Source organism: Podospora pseudocomata, chromosome 5 (assembly GCF_035222375.1).
Source record: "Podospora pseudocomata strain CBS 415.72m chromosome 5, whole genome shotgun sequence".
Classification (NCBI taxonomy): Eukaryota; Fungi; Ascomycota; class Sordariomycetes; order Sordariales; family Podosporaceae; genus Podospora; species Podospora pseudocomata.
In genome coordinates, this window is record NC_085889.1 from 2,241,610 (window position 1) to 2,259,784 (window position 18,175).

The 18,175-nt window shown below is 53.9% G+C and overlaps 6 protein-coding genes across 6 annotated transcripts; 1 reads left to right on the forward strand and 5 right to left on the reverse strand.

Annotated features, from left to right (window-relative positions):
- Nucleotides 1-502: 502 nt before the first annotated feature.
- Nucleotides 503-5,397, reverse strand: SKN7 (kinase-regulated stress-responsive transcription factor skn7). The gene is made up of 7 exons (XM_062891013.1): nt 3,913-5,397; nt 3,807-3,838; nt 3,670-3,742; nt 3,468-3,608; nt 2,498-3,385; nt 2,238-2,433; nt 503-2,179 (listed from the first exon to the last, which is right to left on the reverse strand). Exons 1-7 carry the CDS (start codon nt 3,979-3,981, stop codon nt 1,557-1,559), a joined length of 2,022 nt encoding a protein of 673 aa, XP_062742165.1. The 5' UTR covers nt 3,982-5,397; the 3' UTR covers nt 503-1,556.
- A 1,300-nt stretch (nt 5,398-6,697) lies between these two features.
- Nucleotides 6,698-13,543, forward strand: QC762_505930 (uncharacterized protein). The gene is made up of 2 exons (XM_062891015.1): nt 6,698-11,215; nt 11,561-13,543. The coding sequence occupies exons 1-2, from the start codon at nt 11,191-11,193 to the stop codon at nt 13,327-13,329; spliced, it is 1,794 nt and encodes a 597-aa protein (XP_062742166.1). The 5' UTR covers nt 6,698-11,190; the 3' UTR covers nt 13,330-13,543.
- Nucleotides 7,344-9,557, reverse strand: QC762_505920 (uncharacterized protein; the record flags this gene model as incomplete). The annotated part of the gene is made up of 1 exon (XM_062891014.1): nt 7,344-9,557. The coding sequence occupies one exon, from the start codon at nt 9,555-9,557 to the stop codon at nt 7,344-7,346; it is 2,214 nt and encodes a 737-aa protein (XP_062742167.1).
- QC762_0081060 (uncharacterized protein) lies at nt 10,000-11,049 on the reverse strand (the record flags this gene model as incomplete). Its single annotated transcript, XM_062883906.1, has 2 exons — nt 10,392-11,049; nt 10,000-10,209 (listed from the first exon to the last, which is right to left on the reverse strand). Exons 1-2 carry the CDS (start codon nt 10,452-10,454, stop codon nt 10,000-10,002), a joined length of 273 nt encoding a protein of 90 aa, XP_062742168.1. The 5' UTR covers nt 10,455-11,049.
- Nucleotides 13,501-15,817, reverse strand: MCA1_2 (Ca(2+)-dependent cysteine protease; the record flags this gene model as incomplete). The annotated part of the gene is given in 7 exon segments (XM_062891016.1): nt 13,501-13,776; nt 13,793-14,020; nt 14,125-14,294; nt 14,556-15,381; nt 15,453-15,528; nt 15,586-15,679; nt 15,741-15,817. The coding sequence occupies 6 exon segments, from the start codon at nt 15,815-15,817 to the stop codon at nt 13,995-13,997; spliced, it is 1,269 nt and encodes a 422-aa protein (XP_062742169.1). The 3' UTR covers nt 13,501-13,776; nt 13,793-13,994.
- Nucleotides 15,818-15,859: 42 nt separating this feature from the next.
- QC762_0081080 (uncharacterized protein) lies at nt 15,860-17,501 on the reverse strand (the record flags this gene model as incomplete). Its single annotated transcript, XM_062883907.1, has 2 exons — nt 16,279-17,501; nt 15,860-15,927 (listed from the first exon to the last, which is right to left on the reverse strand). The coding sequence occupies exons 1-2, from the start codon at nt 16,580-16,582 to the stop codon at nt 15,860-15,862; spliced, it is 372 nt and encodes a 123-aa protein (XP_062742170.1). The 5' UTR covers nt 16,583-17,501.
- Between the last annotated feature and the right edge of the window lie 674 nt (nt 17,502-18,175).

Genomic DNA, 18,175 nt, shown 5'->3' on the forward strand with positions numbered 1-18,175 from the left:
AGAACTCTATGGATCGCGGAAGCAAGCCCAAGCTTACGTACCCAGCCGCCGTTATCAGGAAGTTCCGGTGTTTTTCCTCTGGACGCCCAGCACTGCCGCCATGCACTACGGCTGTCCGGGGGCAGGGAACAAGGGGACAACAAGCACAGATGATAAACCTAAAAACCTCAACCTCGAATCTATCCCGTCTGCTAAAAAGCCACGAAGGATCCTCCTGTCTCGGACAGGTGAATCCGTCAAGAAGCACACAACCAACGGCCCCATTGTATCGTTGAGTTTCTCCCCTCTGCTTGGTTGCCCTGTTGCTGTTCCCTCACTTTTTCAGCCCTCCACCGCCTCATCGTACCATGTATCCATCCATCACACAAACAAGTGAGGAAGTAGATACCGAGGTGGTCTTTATTGTCCTACCAAAACGCTTGGCCTGCCTTACCTCCGACCATCTGCAGGTGATGTTATTTATAATAGGAAGCAGCAGCAGTGAAGGCAAAATGCGAGGCCAGCACGCGAGGAGACCACCACCACTACCTCCCCCCTCTCATGCAAGCAATGTCTCGCACCCGCGTGGGAAAGCAACCACCCTCCCTCCTCCTCCTTCTCCTCACCGCCCAGCCAGCAACAAAAGATCCCCCATTCTCCGCTTCCTCACATTCCCATCCTTTTTCATCAGCGGAAAGTTTTTGTTTCTCTGGCATCAGCAGGCCCGTCGGCCCTTCCCTAGCGGCTGTCTCAGCCAGCCAGCCGCTTTCAAACTATCGATGGGAAAAATTACCGCCGACTACCAACAACCGGGAGAGAAAGAAAGCAACAAACCAACCAACCCACCTCACTCAGTGTGTAGTGTGTGTGTGCCGGCAATCACGGGCCTCCGAGTGGGAGATGGTCCAGACCATTCCATCGTAATGGCCTGTTTTGTTGTTCCGTCTCTTCCGCCCGCCGTTGGGGAACTTTCCGGCAGTAGGGGTAGGTAAAGTAAGGAAGATCGACTTATATTATTGTGTTCCAGACTCCGCCCCCCCCGTTACCTTTAACTACTACACTACCACCATGTTCCATCTTCTTAGCGTCCCCCCTCTTTGTTTTGTTTGTTTGCCATTTCTTGTTGGCGCTGATATACACATAGGTATTCCTCATTCTCACACTTTTCAAATCACACACACACACACAAACCATTTCTCGCTTTCCAAACAAGCAGCTCGTTTCTCAGTTTTCTCTCATCCGAAACCTTTCTCTCCTTTTTGAATTATATTTTCGTTTCCTCCCCTAGCCCAAACCCTATGAGTTTGAATAGTTTCAAGAGAGACTTATATAACACCCCCAACAAACCAAACCACGCATTGACCCCGTGGTTGACCACCCATATACCCAAAAAATAATCCGTTGCCTTGTATACAGAAGAGAAAACATTTGGCTGCCCCACCCCCCATCCTCCCCCCAAACCATTCTCTAGATAACCCTCACAGTACACACTCACATCCAGGCCACGATGGACCGAAAAGACACATCACGACAGCATCAAAACGCCGATAGACGAACCCCCCGAACCACCTTATCTTTTACCCAACATACCCCCCTTGACCAGGGCCATACAACCTCTGCCTCTTCTCCGGCCGATCATCCCCCGCACCTCCTCCCATCCCTCCCATCTCGGGCAGTCTCGTCACCGGCCCTGGCCCAGCCTGCATGTACCCCGCATACTGCTGCTGCTGCTGCTGTCCCGGGCCCGGCCCCCTCTGCGAACCCCCCGGGGTCAGCACCATCCCGCCCACCCCTTGCCCGCTCCCAACAGCGTTCATATACCCGCCTTGATCCAGCCGGGGGCTAGCATGCTGCTGCTGCTGTTGAACCTGCTGCATGGTCGTGCCGGGGGAGTGCCACGACGCGGTCGTCGAAGGAGACGGTATGGGCGTCTGCTCGTACTTGACCTGGACCTGGGCAGCCTGGTTGATGGCAGCTTGCATCGAGGCTGCCATGTTGGCGTTGGCGTAGCCGCCTGTCGGGGGGCCCGGGCCGCCGGCGGTTTGCTGCCCTCCTCCGCCGTTGCCAGCCGAGGTGGGGTCGTTAGGATCGTTGAGCACGCCGGCCGATTGGGGGTCTTTGAGCATGCGGGTGAGGTGCTTTTTGAGGATGCGGACCATGCCATCTCTTGTGAAGGGCTTGGCTAGGACGTCGTTCATTCCTGGTGGCAAAGACATTAGGACCTGGGGTAAGTATATGTGGAAAAGAAGGCAACTTACCGAACTGGAAATAGGTCTGGATATCTTCTTGTCGAATGTTGGATGTCATGGCGATGATGGGGATTTGCGGCGTCACCATCCGGATCATAGCCGTGGCGGAAACGCCGTCTAGGTTGGGCATGATGATGTCCATAAAGACGAGGTCGAAACGGTCAGCATCCGTGTTAATCTTTTCGACAGCCTCGAGACCGTCACGCTACAAGGCAAGAAAACACGTTAGCCACGTTTTCCGGGCATCGAATTCCCGGAGGCGGACTTACAGCAGTCTCGACACTACAATCCATATTCGTCAGGAACTTGGACCCGATCCTTGCGCACGTCTTGTCGTCCTCTACCAACAAAATCTGCGGCTTCTTTCCTCTCCACAGTGAGCCGTTTTGCTCTTTGCCCGGTGGAGGTGAGATTTGCGATGGCGCCTCGGTCATCACATTAGGGTTACTGAGCGGTCGGCTGTATGGGATATTGTGGATGTGGTCGGCGTGGAATGGATCGATACCCTGTGTTTGGCCCACAGGATACACAAGATGTCTTGGATCGCTGAAGGGATCGTGCACAACGTTCATCGAGGTTTGGGGACCGGCGTGGGTGAACATGACGGAGGAACCTGCGCTCTCGGCCGGGGAGCCGTTTTGGTGGTAGGCCATGGACAACCTTTCGAGTTCGCGGTCGGCCTGAGAGTCGGGAGATACCCCGTTAAGGATCTCGCGCGCACGTCGCAGTTCCGGAGCTGGCTCATCGGTCCCGTCTGGCAACAGTCCCAAGGTTCCCTGGTGATAGTTGGTGCCGGAGTGGCTCGAGTGAGAAGACTGGGCTGAATGGCGGCTGTTGCGCCGTCTGTCCTCCATGTTGTTGAGGTGTGATATCAGCTCGTTGGACGCCTGGCTTTGGGCGCGGAGCATCTTTTGCAAACTCAGAACCTCGGCGACGAGCAGCCGGTTCGTGCGATCGAGTTCAAGGTACTGCTCTTGCAAGGTTTGTATCTGAACATTTGTGGCGTTCAGGGATTCGCTAAGGACCACGATCTGCTGCGATGCTGGGAACGCATCTTCTGTTGGAGGTGGTTTTCGGGGCGCCGGCGCTTTCCTCCGGATGTTGTCCAGTTGGTCTTTTCTGTCTGCCCGAAACTCGGGATGCTTGAATTCCCAGGCCTTTTTTCGAGAAGAAATTCATCGTCAGTCTATGCGCGCGCAAGGGGTAAGAAGGTAGAGACGGGAGAGAATGTCAACATACATCCCGGCCATATGGCGCCTCGCCACTCTCTTCGTTGTGCCTAACTTTGTGGAAGTCGTACTTGTTTAGTTGGCGCACGAAACTCGCAAAGTTGCTGTGTTTGAAATGTTTGGGGAGGATTGTTTTCGTGAATTTCTCGTTCTGTTCATGCCGAATGTCAATGTCCATTTCTCGATCCAGCGCTGGAGATGACGCAGCATACCTCCAACACCACAAAACTGTCGCCTTCGGGACTCCATCGTACTACCGAGTTGTAAGAGGGATCCTCGAGCATTCTGCGACGTCATCGTAAGCTTTCGTCCTGGATCTCGGGTTTGAAGAGGTTCATTGGCTACATACTTGTAGAGTTTGCGCACCTGGAGGACGGAGAGCTATGTTAGCAACTGGTAAACCGGCTTGCGACAAAGGGAATAGGGCAGCTGGCTGCAGAAAGGAGCTCACTTACAAAGTCGCTGGAGTTATTCCCAGGCTGAGCGGCGGCGGGAGCGCCCGAGTCACTATCTGGTGGCGGCATGATCGCGATGTAGGTAACAGCGTCCTTCCGAGATTTCGAGGATTGGGTAGGAGACGCGATTCCGTAGAGTGGTCTCGAACACACACACAGCTACAAACGCCTAACACACCACACACACGCACACGCACACACACAGGCACCCACGATAACAACGGGGGGGTGTGGTGTGTGCTGCGATAAGGCCTGGAACCTTTAGGTATGTAGGTAGCTAGCAAGTAAGTTGGTAGCACCAGTATAAGGGAATAAAACACAGATGCCCACCCCCTATGCCAAAAGCAAAGGCCCAGCAAGCAAGCAATTGCGCAAAACTGGGAATAACGGATAAGGTTTCGGGGGTTGGATAAGGTAGGTAGAATAGATTGATCCAGATTCCAAGGGATCCAAAAAAGAGAGAGTTCGAGTGTCCAACCTCGCCCCGAAAAAGCACACACGCTCCCAAGTTCCAGTCTTTCTTCTTTCTCTCTCTCGGGCCTTCTCCACTGGGGGAACCTTGGTGCTGGGGAGGGGGGGAATCGTAAAAGGGCGAAATGCAGCGGTTTTCCCTGTTGTCCGGACCGGCGCCTTTCGTTTTTTTCTCTTTTGTTTCGTTCCCACTTTTCGTTCGCAGTCCTTTCGGTATCATAGGTTGGCCGGACGCGGTCGAGTCGGCGGGCCGTCCGTCTCCTCACGACGTAATGTTCTGATGGCTTGTCCAACTGCTTGGGCCGCTTGTTCCAGAAGGAGGAGTGGGGAGTATAAAGGCAACAACAAAAAAAGAGGGATCTCGCGCACTTTCCACCTCTCACGTCGTCGGTGTGTGCAGATGTACTCTGTAGAAATAAATAAATGTTGCTTTAACTAGGAGCCCCGACTGACAGTGGGAAAGACACCACAACTGCAGGGGGCGATTGCGGAGAAAGCGACAAGGAAAAAGGGTCTTGCGTAGCGTAGGCCTGATTGAGTGGGTTCGAAAACGGGGTAGCAAGGGGTTTTAACGGCGCTATGATTGGGGTTGGGAAATTTGGCGATTCTCAAAACATGGGAATTCTCCAAAATCTTTCGCTTTTCGCGGTGCCGGAGAGAGCCAAGAGACTGGCACCTCACCCTTTTACCGGCGGCGAGGGTGAAGGCCGAGGGGGGGGGAACAGAAGCAGATGTGACGGGGGTGTCAGGAGAGACGTCATTCAGTCACGCCCTCAGCTGCGACCCTCGAAAAGGAGATCCCCGAAATGGATTCACTTGCTTGCGGTGAGATGCAAGATGTTCCCTCTCATCAACCGATGAAAGACCACGGCCGGTGGAATGCAGCAGCAGGGCGGGGCCGTGGTGTAGTGTAGGTGCAGGTCCAATATCGGGAGGATGGTGATGATCAGCGAAGCACCTGTAGCCCCAGGTGTGCATTCACCGCATTATCTTTCTCACCCAGTGCCCCCATTGTTGATATGTCGTTCAGACGAGTGCGATGCGGGGGGGCTTGTCGCTTTTAGGGACAGGCGTCGATCTCGTGCTGGTGGCGTTCCTTCTGCTTGTGAGACTGGGGTCTGACCCCTGGAGCATCATCACTGGGCGCCGCAGCCCAGCACCTGAGCAGCAAAAGTCGTCACGCCGTCACCAGTTTCCATTTTTGCAACGCTGGAGGCACATTTCCTGGCTCACGAGAGCAAAGCGTCAACTGCCCAACTGCCACGCTGCACCGAGGGTCCTGAGCCCAAGGAACTACTGTGGTATATGCCTAAGCCCCCGATAGGACAATTAGACAAAACAAACTATCAAACTCGAATCACTCCACATGCTATTTTCCAGTGCAGTGGCAAGAGAATGCCAAAGCACACTTTGACAGACGTCAAAGCTCTTCCATCAGACCATTGATGTTGGGTTATGCCGGAAGACCGAATCGATGCAAGATAGGTTAGTTCACATCGATATGCCACCCCTTGAGCCTCAGAGCTCTCTGGAACCTCATTTATATCTCTCCAATTGCTTCATACCTAGGACTAATAGATATTGTGGTCTTTCAAGTTTTAAACACCACCACACAGAGCCTCGTTTCAGCCTGAAGACAAGACCCCCTCGTGGAGTTCACACCTCGCTAACCACACTTCTCAACCAACTTTTTCAACTCTCTTTCCAACAGTCAAAACTCTTACTGGCAACCCACCCCCAACCTCCGAGCTTCTCTCCCTTCAAACCCCCCATCTCCACCAACTTTGTCTTGTCCCAAGTTACTTGTGCCGATACCCGAGCTTCCAAGCCTTGGTAGAACGGACCTGCCATGGAAATAGGCGGCACCTGGACCCCAACTCGGGCAACGATCGACACCAGCACGTTGCGGTTCATGCCAGCACATGTTCCGCTGCTTTTTTTTTCCTTCGCTGTTTCTTTTCTTTGACGGTATGCTGTAAGGAATAATGTATACAAGGACACCTGGGGCTGTTATACTAGTGTACCACTCCCTCGGGCCGCCTGCCCGAAAAAGATTTTGATATTGGCTAGGAGGACCTAGCTGGAGACAAGAGTACACTATACTTCCAAACACGAGCTGCTAGCACTAACTCCCTGCCTATGGCAACCAGCTCGTCCTCAAATCTCCTGATCCCAAAGTCAGGCCATGGTACAGAATAAGGAACCGAGGAATGCGCACAGGTTATTTACAGCCCCGTTTCTTCATGACACATCCGTGCAGACCGGACTGTGTGAAAAAAGCTTGTTACTTGCAGCTGAGACATGTCTGTCGGAGACTATCCAGCGCAAAAAAAATCATCAGATGACATGACGACGTTTTACTTTTTCTCTCAACAACAACAGTAACAACAACAAAATGATTCATCTCATTACTCCAACAGTAACAAACAGGACGTACAAGAGAAGAAAACAGAAAAGGGAAAGACAAAAACAAGGATCCTCCTATATCCTTATGCGGGTGTGCCTATATGTATATACGTACAGCTTTTTGTGCCAAAGTTGTGTGTGGTGTTGAAAAAAGGTAAAAAGCGAATGTGTTTGTGTTTGTGTGTGAGAAAGCGATCCCCTATCCTCAACCCCAGCTCACGAGCAACCCGACCCCCTTGACTCCATCCAAAAAGGGGGTATAATGTTCCCAACCATCCGATGTGCTTACATCCCATCGTCATCACCACCCTCTTCCCCCCAACCCTTCCCCATACCCAATGCTCATTTTTCCTTCTTGGTATCCCCCATCTTGCGTTAACAACGGCAACGACGACAACAACAACAACAACAACAACAACAACAACAACAACAACAACAACAACAACAACAACGAAACACCCTCCTCAAGAAAACCAACAGCACCAACGAAGAGAAAACACTTTACCAAAAAAAAAAGAAGAAAAAAAAGAACAACGAGACATAACTCCCCTCAACTACATCGCCTTCCCAACACTCCTCCCACTCCCCCCAGTCCCCACCCTCCTAATCCCCTCCATCCCCCCCTCCTCCTCATCCCTCCATCCACCCGTCCCAGTAGTCGGACTTCCACCCCTAGCCACAACCGCCGGCCCAACATCCGGCCCGGGATCACTCCACCCCCCACCCTCCTCAAACCCCCCCAAACTACTCACCCCACTAGAGTACTTGCTCGAAAAGCTCTCCGCCCTCTGGCCCCTTTTCACCACCACCGCTGACTGCGGCTTCCTAATAACCACACTCCCACTCACGCTCCCTGTCCCCACCGTCCCTGCCGTAGACGAAATGATGCTCGCCTTTTTCCCTTCAATCAGGATAGGAGGGGGTATATTCCCCATGCCGAGGAACTCTGGCCTTTCAAGGTCAAAGGGGTCAGAGCGGAATTTGTTGCGGCCCGGGATGGTGGTTGTTGTTACTGTGGTGGTGAAGGAGTCGCGGAGGCTGTCGCGGTAGAGGGTTGATTGTTGGCGGGGGGGACCGCCGGTGGTGGTAAAAGATTGGCCTCGGGAGCGGCGGATGTCGGATATGTAGGTTGTTGGTTTGTTTATGGCGTTGGCGTCGGAGAAGGGGTTCAACGGCGGGGGTTGGGCTGAGGAGCGGGGAGGGAGGGTGACGGCGTTGGCGTCGCTGAAGGGGTTGGTGTTGTTGTTGTTGTTGTGGTTGTTGTTGTTTTGGGAGGTGGAGGAAGAAAAGAGGTTGAGTCCGGAGAGGAAGTGATCTGTGCTAGAGGTGCTCCTCCGGTTGTTGCGCGACAGTGACCCGCGGCGGCGTTGGGCTTCGTGGTCGAGTTCGGATTCGTCCATTCCTAGCAGGGTCAGAAAGTCGGGTTGTTGTTGGTTTTGGCCGGGCAGGTTGTTGGCCATGGCGTTCTTCTCCGCGGTGGCGTTGTAGTTGCCCATCGCTGCTAGGTTGTCACTTGCCGGGTCTCGGTTCTTGAAGCCAATATCGAGTTTCATCCGGGAGAAGAAGTCGACGAATCGGTCTCCGGCTGATGCTTCACCTCCGCGGGTGTTGACTCCTGCTGAGCCGTTCCTGCTGTGGGCGATGTCGTTCGCGTCGATGAACTGTGACGTACCCCGGTCCAGGTTGACCGAGTGCGCGCTGCTGCCTCCTCCTGTCTTGTTTCTGACGTGGGCGCGGAACTTGTTGAAGTTGATCCCCAGGGCCGCCTTGACTTTCTCGCTCACTGGGGTTGGACCGATGCTCCCTCGCTGGATGATATAGGGGCCCCCTTTTTCGTTTCTGTCAAAGGAGGTCGCATCAAGCGGAGTCAGAAGAGTGCTCCGTCTTTTCCTGAGCATCCGACGCCTCCACCACCAGAAGAAGAAGGCCAGTATGCTGAGGGCAACCACACCTCCGATGACACCTCCTGCCACGGCCAAGGTTGATTGCACTGCGTTGCTGTTGGAAGCTCCTGATGAACCTGCTGTCATGTCGGTATCGGGAAAGGCTCCACCACCAGCCGTGCCCTGAGGCGACACGCCCCCAATGGTGGGCGAGACCGGTGTTGCTGCTGGGCCCCCATCAGGAAAGACTCCCGGGGGAGGCGATAGAGAATCCGAACTGTCCGTCTCCGAAGACCCTGGCAGCGCATTGGTAGAAGAGGCTATTACTCTGTTATCAGTCTGACTGTTCCGCGTGGCAGACGGCTCAACCATGAACTGCTGAGACGGGGCAGGTTCTGCAATGACAGTGAAGGACTGGAGATTAGCGCCAGCATCAGGCTGGAGTACAATAGGCAGAGGAGACAACGACGATACCGGCGGCGGGAGGGCCACCGGCGGCGGAGAGATCTCGGCTGGTGCCTGTACCACTTGCACCGATTCTGGCGCTGGGCTGGGAGGTGTGATGATGGGTGAGTTGATGACAGCCGGGGGGGAGCTCGTCGTACTTGGAGCAACAATCTCTTGCTCTACTTCATTGCCATCGTTAGCAGCAGGATCTGCTCTGTTGTCTCCTGCCCCTACCACTACCACTGCTGTCGTCTCGGCTGGTGCTGGCTCGGGCGTCGGCGTCGGCTGGACCTCGATGATGGCTGGCGGCGGTGTCGTCTGGACGGGGGCTGGCGTGTTCACGTCGGGCGACGCAACTGCCACCTTGGGTATTGCCGTACATCTCCTCCCCTCGATCGATGTGAAGAACGCTCCCGCTGGGAGGTTGTTTGATGCCATCTTGTTCTCTTTGTTTTTCTAAACCCCTACGCACACTCTCTCGAAATCCTGTTCGGTTCGGCGAGGCCAGTCGCTATCGAAGGAAAGGTCTAAAAATACAATCAAAAAAAGGGCGACTCAAAAGAAGCAAAGATGCTTGGCCTCTAGGGCCTTCTAGGGCATTGCTAGAATCATAAGATGAGTATGAAAAGAAGAGAGAGAGAACGGGCAGGTATCTCCTGTCGAAGGAGATGGCAAACAAGCGACGGCCTGCGGCTAAAGTTGAACTCAACACAACACCCAGAAAGTGGTGATGCCGGGTGAATAGACGAGGAGACGGGGAGGGAGAGGATGAGATCTGGGGTTGGGGGTAGGGCACGGTGGTGAGAGAGGCACGACTGGCGCTCTCACGATGTGCCCCTCGCTCGACGGCAGCATGTCCCAAAGGGGACGGCTCTGACATTCAGCACGGGCAGCATGATGGTTGGCAGTGGTTTGATGGACGACAGTAGGGGTTCTGGGCGAGCTGCCATTGGCTGGACGAGGACAAGACGTCGGAGAGCACGCGCAGGGGATCACCCGTGAGGCTCTTGATCTGAGTGTGGTTCCAGAAACGTTGGAATGGTGCTGACCCCGGTCCTGTGACAGTCTTGAGGCATCTTCCCCGCTGCCCCTTTTTGCGGGGAACGGGCGCTTGTTCTGGGCAGTGGTGATGTTAGCCAGAGGCAGTCAAAGACGAGATGAACCATGGTGAAGATGAGTTTAAACTGTAGGAAGCGAGTGTCGACATAAATATTGTCAGAGATGTCGGTGCTGCTCACTCCAGAGGCCCAGCAAGTGAGAGTTGCTCCGTACCTTAGCCAAATGTTCATCAGCCAGACTGAGGTTGGCATTGGAGAGGTACAGATGGTTGAGCATCTTTCTGAAACAGGGACCGTTCGGCAGGGGAAACGCCGGATCCGCTTCAGTGCACCACCACACCACCAGTTGACAAGCTCAAAATGCCCCAATTGGGTTTAGCTGTGGTCGTTGATGCGAACGCGATGGCGCGAGGTCCCGCGACAACGGGCACGTCCGACCGAACCCCCGGGAAGCGGAGCCCAAGCTTCGGACCCCACGCCGCCATCCCCGTTCAGGCCGGAGAGGAGATTGTAGAATGCGGTTGGGTGGTGCTTCCAGTCATCGCCTTACGTGGCAGTTTGAGACGAAGAACTTGAGATGAACCCAACTGAGGAAGACAACGAATACATGAATCCGCCCACCGCCGAACGAGACCCCGGATCGGATCACTTTGGCTGCGTGGACGCACGGTTCATTTCGGTCCGGCACGCTATCTCATGCAACGCCAACGAATGTCGACTCCCCCGCTTCCCGCCCCTCCGAAGGTGTATTCGTAGCTCTCCACCGCCGCCAGAACCACCGCTGCTTTTCCTCGAAGTAGAGGAGAGACTACGGAGTAATCAATTCTAATCGAGTTCGTGTGCTTCCATCACACACACACACACACACACACACACACACACACTGTTGTGTGTGAGCCCAGACCTGATCGGCGATAACAGCTAAGGTCCCCTGTGCCTAGGCGTCTGTCGTTTCGATTCCTGATCAACCTCGCTTCCTTTCCCCGCAAAACAGCCTTACCTAAGTAATCAAAATGTTTGGAAGTCTACATACCCTCAGTGAGTAATCATCGTTCGACTCATTTCCATACAGTCAGTCATCAGTCATCAGTCAAGTCAGTTCCCCTTGGCGTGACACAAGAGAGACCGCTCCTTCCGTCCGTCGGAAGCACTGGCACTGGCACTGGCACTGGCTAGCTAGTTAGTACCTGACGGCGGCTGCCGTGTCCATGAGGCATGAGTTCAAACAGACCCAAACGGCGTCGGATGGCGTCGCGAAAAGAACCGTTGCCAGTTGTCTTTGCCTGCCCAGTTGCTAGCTTCCATCCGTCTCTTTAAGGTTTATGCGGCAGTTGACGTCCGCTGTGTGATCGTCATTGGGCCTTTTCTGATGAGATGGTTTAGTTCCTGCCGCGCCGGTATTGTCCAACATCAAGCCCGAGGACATTCCACCGCCTACACCTATCAACTTTCCCCAATGCTATCCCCAGGTCCAGAATGACGATCAGCAACAAACCGACTCGGCTCCTGAGGGCCGGGCCCGGAAGCCTGTTACGAAGTTGCTGCAGGGCATAGTGCGGCCAACTGACCTTTCCATATCGCACCTGGAAGCCTTGGGAGTGCACGTCATCCCGGACTCGGCCCCCCAGGAGCTCGTCCCAGACCCATCCTTCATCCCGGACTTTGCTGTTTGGGATGCCCTCTCAGGTGAGGAGGCCCATCTGAAAAATGAATCTACCAGGAAACGTTTGAACAATGGCGCACTGTCCCCCGGCTGCCAGACTTACCTGGACCGGAAGCGTGAGCTGTCTATCGACAATGATGCCGCCTACCGGACCGTCCGTAGGTTGCCCGCCCCCAAAGGTCAACCTCAAGCTCGGTTAGGAAATGCCTATGAGTTCTACCGTCACCTCGAGCTGTTCACACCCTACTGGGATGACACTTCGAAACCAACACCGCCTGGGCCCAAGCCAGCAGAAACGACATCTTCAGAAACTGCCAGTGGCACAGAAAGTGACGCCAAAGAGAAGGAAGACGATGCCAACACCCCCAAGGAAGCCCAATACTTGAGGACTTTTTCCGGTGACAAGATGCCCCCCGACTACCGCGGCGGCATGGTCACCGCCTTCCTCAAGCTCGTAGCCTACGACTTTGGCTGCAACGTCACCTCCCCCCGTGTCGAACCCCGTCTCCTCATCACCACCAACCAGTCTTCCCCCCGGTCTCGCAGTTCCTACTTCACCTCCGGATGCACATTCCTCTTCCGCTCACCCACCACCCGTGAAGCCGCCCGCGCCGGTGTAGTCGAAGGCCCCCTCGCCGCCGTCTCAGCCCGGCACACCACCGCCTTCCCACCAACCCCCTCAACAGACAGGGAATCCATCCTCGACCTCTCCCGCGAGCTCATCGCAGCCCTCATCACAGCCCAGCACCGCGCCCGCGAAGGGAAAACAGAGAAACGCATCGGGGAAAACGCCTGGTGGGCCACCAAGCCCAGGTGGGGAGGCGGTCCAGGAGGTCCCATAGGAAGGGAAATCGAAGCCCAATCCGCCAAGTCAACCAACGACGTCATCCTCGGCGACAAGGACGCCCCTCCTCCCCCTGTTGTCCCCCCTTCTCCTGCTATTCCCTCTTCGCCAGCACCCCCTCCTTCCTCGGCACCATCAATAACCAGCTCCCTCGCCCGCCGGCCTTATTCTTCGCTTTCCCCCTCCTCCTCAAGAAGTAGCTCCAGCTCTGGCTCAAGCTCGAAACGTCTCAAGACAAAGTCGGGCAAAGACGGAAAGCAAAACCCTATTTATGACGCGTACCGCCGTGTTCAACCTCCTAACTCGACGTGGGACAAAAAGGCAAAGTATACTGCTATTGGAAGGGTCAAAGCAGCGGGGTATGATGATATTTTTGTCATTTCCGGGTTATTCCACCACATCAGCGTTGTCCGCGTCAGGGTGCCAAACAGGTTGTTGGAGGTGCTAGAGGGTGATTTGAACGAGATTGACAAGAGGGGGGGAAGGAGCTGGGGAAAGATTGAGGTGAGAAGGAGTCAGTGGTTTGACTTTTTCAAGGTGGAGGAGAGGATCGAGGCGGTGCAGCTGCTTTGGGGGCTTATGGCTTGGTTGATGAGGGAGGAGGAGACGGGGCAGGGGGGAGGGGATGTAGTTATGAGTGGTTGAGGTTGGGAGGGGGTTGGAAATGAAAGGATAAAGATGAAGTGGGAATTTAATGGATATATATGTAGCAAATGGAAGGATCCAAAAAAAAGACAGCAAAGCACAAAGCGGATTCAGGACAGGGTACCACATATCTGTCATTTCGGTGTACTCGTTGCACTATTTCTGATGTTAAAAGGGTGAAAAGGATTTCATAAGTCATCAACATCGTCAAACCCCCAAGATCAAGAAAGAGAACCCAGCATTTGTTGCTTGACCGTCAAAGTGGCAAGAAATAAGAGACAACAGACATTAGAAAGTGAGAGACATATATATGTACCCCCAGGAAACTTGTAGCAATTAGCGAGCGACCCTTTTTGCTCCTCAGCCAAAATGAAAGAAAGAACCAAAATTCATATCATCGTTTTTATCATTTTTCCTCTGAACAAATCACCAACCCTCACATAATTCCTGCATCCCTATCTTCCTGCATCCCTATCCTACAATAAAAACCATGACACACATCAAAAACAATCCCAAATACTCAAAAGATTCTTCGACTTCTCCCTACCAAAAATCCACCAGTAGATTTTTTCTTTTGTATGACATCCAAAAGGGGATACAAGAAAAACCCTCAAATCGTATATACAATTTCATGCCAAGTGATTATTATCTTAGTAGGAACGCCCTCACATGACAAAGAGCAAGTTCGTATCTGTTAACCTCCCCCAAACACATCCCCTTTTGGTTAGTAAAAACTTTGTTCTCTTCAATCCGGACGCGCTTTGAACGTGGTCACAAGGTAGGGCGCGATCTCACCAAGAGGGTGACTGCACGAGAGCTGCGGCTTTTGGGTGTAACGCGTCTGTAGCTCGTCGCGGATGCTGTTGAGGAGCTGCACATAGCTCTGCTGGGGGTTCTTTTTGAGCGAGTTGATAAAGGCCCAGGACATGGCTCCAGTCGCTTGAGAAGCAATCGTGGCGTCGGCACTGTAGATGGTGTGTGTTAGCTCACGGTTGCTGCTGATAGAAATGGGTGACCAGTGAAGGGGTGACCGAGTTCATCGGCCCCAAATGCCAAGCAAGGCCGCAACTCTGGACCAACAAACGGAAACCAAAATAGAAATAATAAAAAAGCCATGTCTCGTCGCATGATACTGCCGAATCGGCCCTGCAAAATCAAATAGGAAAAGCAAAAAAAGGGGATGGGTGTCACAGAATGTTAGTCACGAAAAAAAGGGGGGTACGAACGAAGTCTGGTCGTCTTTGCTTCCGGACAACATGACAACATCGGCACGCGAGGTCTTCGTCGCGAGGGTACGGGCGTGGGCATCTTCGCCATTGCTGGCCTTCTTAAAGAAGCCCATGATATTGCTGGCAACACCACTGAGATCGCCCTGGCTGTAGGCGGAAATAACACCGAGAAGACCTTGGCCGGCCTCCTTGGCAAGGTTGGGCTCCTTGAGGATACCCTGGGTGGAGTAGATGTAGGGAAGATCGAGCGCGGTTCCGGAATGGCACGAGTCGAAGATGGCTGTCAAGCGAACGCCCGCTTGTAGTGGGCGCACCATGATTCTGTGCATCTCGTCATCCGTGATGTGCCCGACTTGCCGGAAGTCGACCGGGTAGATGACCTCGTCATATCCGTCCTCCTCGTCACCATCAAGATCCTTCGTCTGACCACCGTGACCAGAGTAGTGGAAGAAAAGGGAGTCGTTAGGGCGAGCATCCTTGACGAGCCAATGCATAGCCCTCAAGATGTTCTGTTTGGTCGGTTGGCTCATGGGGTTCTGCTGGTCGTCCGTAAGAATGACCATATCCTCTCGCTTGTAGCCAAATCTTTCCACCAGATACGAGGACATGTTCCTAACGTCATTGATACACCCACGAAGCTGGCCGCGTTGCGAGAAGTAGTTGATTCCGATCAGTAGAGCTTTTCTTTTCCCTGTACATTGTGAGTACTGGAAAGCATAGCCTTGCGGAGCACCATATCCAAAGTGCTGAGGAGCTTGGGGTGGCGGAGGAGGGGCACCGTGGTTCCCGTGAACGTAAGAGTTGGAGTTTACGGTCGGCATGTCTGATGTATTGTTTAGCAATGTGCGTATATATGTCTCCCTCACTTGGGGCCCAATCGCCGGTTCCACTCACTCGGTCGTCCGTATTGTGGTTGTTGTTGCGGTGGTTGCTGTTGCGGTGGGGGTTGGTGGTAGCCTTGTGGAGGCGGCTATACCATATGTATTTAGCTTCAAGATCCTCTGATCCAGGCCAACGGAGAACACACCTGCTGATAGCCATATTGCTGGCCTGGCGGAGGTTGTTGGTAGCCATATTGGCCCTGCGGTGGAGGGGCCTGCTGGTAACCGTAGTTCTGGGGACTGTGAGGCCCATGTCAGTCAAGACGGTCGAGTTTTGAAGACGCGGGTGTAAAGGCCGTACGGGTAGTAGCCAGCATACTGCTGCTGCGGCGGAGGAGCGTATCCTCCCGCATAACCGGCACCAGGAAACCCAGACATTCTTTCAGGAAAGCAAAAGGGAAACAGAGGGAGGGGTTGTTGTTATCGGCGGGCGGCCAACAGGCCTTGGTCGAGCGGCAAAGGACGCGGCGTCGGTGTGTATCTGTGGACTGGGAGAGCAGAGAGCAAAAGAGCTCTGGGCAGGTCGTCAACAAAGTTAAATATGCTCCTTCCAAAAAAAAAAAATCCGGGACAGACGCGTTGGAAAGGTACCCCTTCTTGGCGTGGAAGTACGGGGACAGGGGGTGGAGGGGAAAGGGTTCGGTAATCGCGAGGTTGTCAATGTTGATGTCTAGCAAGCAGCAGCAATTCATTCGCATGAGCATGCGCTGAGCCCCTCCGAGGCAAGATGTGGCGTGCGGGATCAAGCGTCTAGCGATACGACGAAGGACGGTAAAGGACCTGGAGCGCTCCCGACGGAGCGGTCAAGGACAGGACAAGGGCAGTTCACATCGACTTACCTGCAGCTCGGGATTCGGATTCGGGGGACGGACAAGGAACAGAGGAATTACGGAAAGCGTCGTTTAGCAAGCGCAGTTGGGACGAGGGGAAACGTTGATTGAGCGGCGAGGAGAGGAGAGAGAGCTTTGAGCTACTCGAGTGAGAAAAAGAGTCTGGCCAACGTGCTGACAACCACAGCACAACACAGCAAAGCCCGGTGAGGCGAGCAGGTGGACAAGTCAAGACCGGGGTGGGGTTGATGATGGCTGGTTGCGGGCAATCTAGATCTTCGATTGGGCACAGGGCTAGCCGTGCAGGGTTCATGCTGATCACTGCCAAGCACGTGGAGTTCCGAGGGTCGACTGCGTAAGGACAAGAAACCACCGACTGCTGCCAGGCTGCCGACTGCCCCTCATTCCATCATCGCCATGACTGATGTCTCATTCAATTTCCAGACTTCCAGGAATTCCCAATCCCCATCCAGAAGACGCTCTCTGGAACGGTTTGCCCCTTTCCTGTACATGCGCCGCGGGCAGGTTACGCGCCGCTTGGTTCGTCGAGGCTATCCGTTTTCAGCTGTGCATGCTTAGGTCGCTACCTTATCACAAAGTCTATCAGCTACCGGACAATTAAAGCGTTGCCCATAGGCCCTAGCTGAATTTAACTTTAGATCTCTCGGGGGTGCTATCCAAGAGGAGCCTCTTCTCCGAATCATCATCGACCTCAGAAGACTTCAATTAACAGTTTCGGGATATGGCACCCCCCACGCATGCCGGAGCCAAAGTTCCCTCACCATAGGCTTCAATTTCCCTCACCATCTCAAACAGTTGACCGAGGAAGCACCTCATGTTCAGACCTTTCCCAGCACGTCCTACATCATCACACAAATTTCACTGAAATAGGGATCCCCGCCGAGATATTGTACACCAAGTGCCGGCGGTGCACATGCAGCCCCGGACACCACTAACCCTTTAGCAAGCCGCCACATCCGCTTCCAGACACCATTGGGCCATGAAGGGATTTTGTTCACCATCGACTTCCCGCTTTCTCCCAGTCCCCACGAAGACATGTCGTTCGAGATGTACATTGGCGTTGATGTATGACGCCCAAGTTGGATTAGCTCCGGTCTTCACCGGCAGGTTCCATTGGCTGGATCCTCGAAATCGTCAGTGTGGAGCTGCTGAACAGCCCCCGTGGACCACTCACGACTCAGCTACCAGCAGGGGGCTTGCAGACGAGCTTGGGCCATATCAAACCTCCAACCTCCAATCTCCATCCTCCAACGAGCTCTCAGAAACGCCATCTCGATAACCACGCGTGGGAGCATTTTCTGTATTCTTTGGCGGGAGCGAGATTTCGTTTCGAGATGAGACGTCTCAACACGCGGATGCCACCTTTCGCTTTCATAATAACGCAAGATCTGAGAGGTCCAGAATCTCGATATATCTAACAGCCCAACTCCAAGAATCCCCAACCAATCGAGGGCAGGCCGAAGTCACATCAGAACATGGCATTGCATAGCACTCATTGCATCGTGGCCATGCACCCTCGCTGATGTAAAATACCCACCAGCCCGGATGAAACATAGAAGCTCATCCACACGCTCTTGCACAGCCCTATGTAAAACAACGGAGCTGTGGCATGGCAGCCACACACTCACACACCACAACCTTGTGTTTCTCCGAGCCATTCAGCATCCAAGACTACAAACTAGCGCAGAGAAACTTCAAGCCTCACAAGGTACTGGTCCCTGAATGTCTTAGATGGCCCTCCCTCCCCGTCTCAGACGGCGAACGAGGGCTGTGCAACGTTTCCCCACAGCGTTGATGACAAAAACGGTGGATGGAGAAACCTAGGAGGAGGCCTTAAACGGCCCTTTTGTCCCCAAGAAGCCTCAAGCAACACTCTCTCCACTCC